The sequence below is a fragment of the Populus euphratica genome, unplaced genomic scaffold, assembly GCF_000495115.2.
Source record: "Populus euphratica unplaced genomic scaffold, PopEup_1.0 scaffold2241.1, whole genome shotgun sequence".
Classification (NCBI taxonomy): Eukaryota; Viridiplantae; Streptophyta; class Magnoliopsida; order Malpighiales; family Salicaceae; genus Populus; species Populus euphratica.
The window spans coordinates 17,369-21,942 of NW_011502071.1; the positions used below are offsets into that span (position 1 = coordinate 17,369).

General features: G+C 31.7%; 1 protein-coding gene and 1 long non-coding RNA gene across 2 annotated transcripts in view; both read right to left on the bottom strand.

Annotated features, from left to right (window-relative positions):
- Positions 1 to 1,074, bottom strand: part of LOC105118802 (uncharacterized) — a 2,292-nt gene extending 1,218 nt beyond the window's left edge. The window contains exon 1 of the long non-coding RNA XR_841026.1: positions 9 to 1,074. This is a non-coding gene — a long non-coding RNA (uncharacterized LOC105118802). The remainder of the gene's footprint in view (positions 1 to 8) is intronic.
- Positions 1 to 1,327, bottom strand: part of LOC105118803 (choice-of-anchor C domain protein, putative (Protein of unknown function, DUF642)) — a 4,273-nt gene extending 2,946 nt beyond the window's left edge. Inside the window, exon 1 of the mRNA XM_011016843.1 lies at positions 1,081 to 1,327. Coding sequence (XP_011015145.1) covers positions 1,081 to 1,168 — 88 coding nt within the window. The 5' untranslated portion in view covers positions 1,169 to 1,327. The remainder of the gene's footprint in view (positions 1 to 1,080) is intronic.
- Between the last annotated feature and the right edge of the window lie 3,247 nt (positions 1,328 to 4,574).

Below are 4,574 nucleotides of genomic sequence, written 5' to 3' on the forward strand. Positions count from 1 at the left end.
GAAAGAACCCTTGTCACTATGCTAACTTATGCCAGCATGAACTAATTTTTGGCGGCAGAATGTTCTACTCTAGTAATTTTACCCATCCCACATGACGAGGAGAGAGCGGGCGGCATGTACATAAACAACAATAATATTACTATCTAGGAGCTTCCCATGTCTAGAAATTGGGTGATATTACCCCCATTACTATCTCAACTTAAAGTTTTTAGGTCTAAATACGTAGGAGAAGACAATCACCGTATAGATCTTTGATAGGACAATTCTGCCAACATTTGAAATAGCGATCCTCTCACAAGTTAATTGCAATATTGGTTGGAGAAAGAAAGGGAAAGAAAAAGGTTTAATGCATCCATGTTGGATATACCATGGGGGGAAAATGCCTAGTGACCAAAACAAATTCAAGACCTTAATATATATAACTACTTTTCAACGGTCTATTGACCTCTATTTAAAAAAAAACACAATTGCAATTCATTTCCTTAAATATTCTTCTGTGTGTTGAAAATGAAGTTCAGAATCATTACTTTGAAATATATGATCTATAAGTTTATTGGTCAATTTTCTGGTAATCTGTATTCCAATTATGCATATATAATTAGCTCTATGACTTCCTAGCATATGTGCCAAAGAATGAGCCGGCAACCTTACAACATCAAAACTATAAATGTTTATTTCTTCAAAATGTCATGGAGACTCAAACTGTTTCCATGAATATTATAGTTTCAAATGACGGGGCTAGTATCCGTATTCAAGTTAAAGCTCGCGGATTAGGAGTTTGAAGGATTAGGAGTTTTCTTGTTCATGCTTGTGCGCAATGCTATACTCCTAATCCTTCAAACATAAGGCGTAATTGCTGAAAATCCAAGCATTCCACAACTAGAAGTATGTAGGGTAAATGTAAATCAGATCTCAAAAATAGCAATAACCCACAAAGAATATATACATATCTACCAAACAAGAAGCATCTACTAAACAAGTTATAATGGAGTAAGAAAAAAGGTATGCACTTGTTGTTTAGGTTTGAAAGAGAAAAGGAGAAGTAAGAAATGGAAAGGAAACAAGAAAGAAAACACTTACCATCTTCTCCAAGGATTGCAGATGCAAAAAGAGCGAAGAAGAGCATAAACAAAGCGAACCATTTGCTCCTTGTTGAGCTTTGAAACATCTTCTTGGCTAAGTATTCTCTCTCCCAATCCCACTTTCAGTGTATATGAGTGTGTTTGCGCGTTTGCTCTGTTTTGCAGAAGGACAGAAGCAGAGAGGGTGTCTTTATATACATCCAGGATTCCAGCTTTATCGTCTTTACTCTTTGCTCTCTCTCTCTCTCTTTATAATTTATTTTTATTTTTATGGCCTTTAGCTCGAGTATCGATTATTTGACAAAAAGGGCCCTTTCATACTTGAAGAATGAGGGAAGAAAGAAAAAAATATGTTCAGAAAATTGTTAATTTTAACGACAGTCCGTGTTTTAAGAATCGTGGTCCGCCGTAAGACTGTACTTCAACAGTGTTTAATGCCTCGTGACTTTATTTATTGGTAAGTAAAATAAAAAGAAATTCGATGTCCGTTTCCTATTCGACCCCCCTTCCTCTCCGAGGATTAGCAATTCTTTTATTTGCTTTTTGTTTTTGGAAAAATATCAGGAAGAAATTGTACAGATTAATAAATTCTTAGCGACCAATAAGAAAAGCATGTGTGATCTGTTTTTACAATTTATAGGGCTTGAACCGATACCTTTGAGAACTCATTAAATTATTTAGAATGCAACAATATAATATAAATGATATTTTATTATAAAGAAATTAATATCGATTGAATGATTTAAAAATATTCATTACCGTAAAAACAACAGAAATTACTATTTCTAACCATATATAAATACTATATAGTATATTCCAATCCCAATTGAGATTAAACTCTTCAACGCGTAAAAAGTGAAATTGTAATGTGGAGAGGAGGTTTTCTCATGACACCAATCTTATCATTAAATCTGATCGAGGCACATATGCATTCCCTTATTCTAGGGGCACTGCTTTAAAAAGTGGGTGCAAAATGCAAATTTATTGAAAGCCATCCCTAAAAATTTATTTGCAAATAGATATTAAATGCCATTACCCCAAAATATCCCACTCCCTTAAAAATTATTTATTTATTTATTTATTTATTATTTCTGTTGAGCCCTAGCATTTGGTAGAAGATGATAACCCAAAAATAATCAAAAATAAATAAATAAATAAAATGAGGAGAGATAGAAGACGATGCTTATATTTCTAAATAAATAAAACGAGGAGAGATAGAAGACGATGCTTATATATATTTTTTTTTATTAACGTGGGTGTCCGGGCCAGCTTACGCGCACCACGACTAATTCCACGGTCCACTGAACATCCTGCAAGCCCAGTGAACAGGTAAGGCACCGCGGGGGTGACAAGCGTACCACACAGAGAGGAGCCAGCAGACATAGGAAGGAAACCACTCGCCAACCCCACTGCCACTAGGACTCGAACCGAAGTTCGAAAGAAGGCGAGCAGCACCTTACGCCACTGAACTATAAGCTGCTTGGTACTATGCTTATATTTCTAATCAATAGCACATGTTGCTCCCTACAGCTTCCTCATATCACAACAAATACATCAACTCACGCTAATAATCCAGGATATGTCATGTGACCATGGCAAGGTAACTTTCTATGTGAGTAGTATGTTTTTTTTATAAATATATTAAAATAATATTTTTAATATTAAAATATTTAAAATATTTAAAAATTAATTAAAAAACAATTAAATTTTGATCCATCTTTATTTGAACTGCACTTCCAAATAAGAATCAAGAATAGAAAAAAGATTCTCGATTTTATGTTGTCTCCATGGGTGAATATATTAAACAATGGACAAGTTGTTACATGTACTACTACCAACAGACATGAAGGTGAGCAATATTTCGTTTCCAAACCTAATCCACAAGAATTGATTTTCTGGCTCTTGAGATAAGTTATTCACTTCTTGACATTCTTTATTTTTCTTATGTTTCTCTTGCTATTTTGATATAAAAATTAAAAAAAAAAACTTTGATTTTGAAATCAAATTTTAATTTTATATATTTTGGATTCTTTTGTATCTGCTTTAATTAAAACAATTTTAAATTTCAAAGTTAAATTTTAAATTTAATATTAACGATTTGAACTTTAGACACTATTCTTATAACTCTAGACTTATAGTTCCACACTTATAATATTGTATTAAAATTTTTATGATCTTTTAATATGCAAAAAGTAAAATAAAACTTGCGGAGTAATCAAATAATCTAAAAGTAAAAAAATAATCAAACATCTTAAGATGAAGGAATTTACATTCATTTGATGACTTTTTAATTGATTATAAAGGATACACTAGAATTCCTTAAAATATATATATATATTGGTATCTCTAGTTTTTTGATGATGGAGACTACAAGCTGACTATTATAAGCCTATTAATTATCATTTACAAACTACCAGCTTACAAGCTATTTACCTACGAGTTATATGCATATTGATTGTTGCCATGAAATTAAAAGTCTATTAATAAATAAGTCTTAAAGATCATGAGAACTTGATTCAATTGCGTAGCAACTCTTGTTAATTTTTTGAATTGTTGTTGTTGTTTCTTCCTTCAGCTTTTGGTTTATATGGATAACCTTATGTTAACCACCTCCTTTCTCCATTACTCCTTATCTTCATGATGCACAATTGAAATTGTTCATCTTTATTATCTCATATGTTTTAATTAGTTTATTTTATAAGTTTGGATCACATTTATTTCATAGTTTATCTTCTTCTTCTTTTCTAATCCAAACTTCATAACTTTTACGTATAATATTCACATGCTTCAACCCATAACCAAGTCTTGTATTTTATTTAGGCCAAACATGTTTTAATATGACAAAAGTTATTAAGTCTAGTCCAAATTATAGCAGCAACAAAGAAGTTCGAATCTATCCTCCAGCCTGAGCACTATTTAGTGTTAGGCCCATATCTAGAGTTCTAGAAGTCCAAATAACCTTAATTGTTTACCCTAGAAAGCTGAGACAATTTCTTATAACTTTCATGTTTCAAGTGGTTTTAATTTTAACATTATCAATGATGTTTTGAACAGACAAGAGAAGATAAGGATTGTCACTAAGTCAAGAATCGGTCACCCACTCATCAATTAGTCATCAACACCCACTAGGCAATTAGTCATCAAATCAATATTTCCCAATTTTGGCCTATAAAAGAAGGCATTTGCCATGCATTTAGGCATCTTGATTTCTAGATCAAGATCATGCTCTTGCTTTCTCTCTTTGTATTTTTATAATGCTTACGTTTTGCTTTTATTAATATCAAGTTTGTGCCTTTCAATTCCTTTCCTTTACTTTGTTAACTTTTATTTATTTTTCTTTCTTTCATTATGTTTAGCTAAGTTTATTATGTCAAGGTGAAAAAGTTACACTAATGGTGTAAGAATAAGTATAATGTAAACTCAATATGGACTTTAATGTTTGATACTAAAATATTTTATATTTGTTATCTTGTTCACTCTTTAATACTTTGC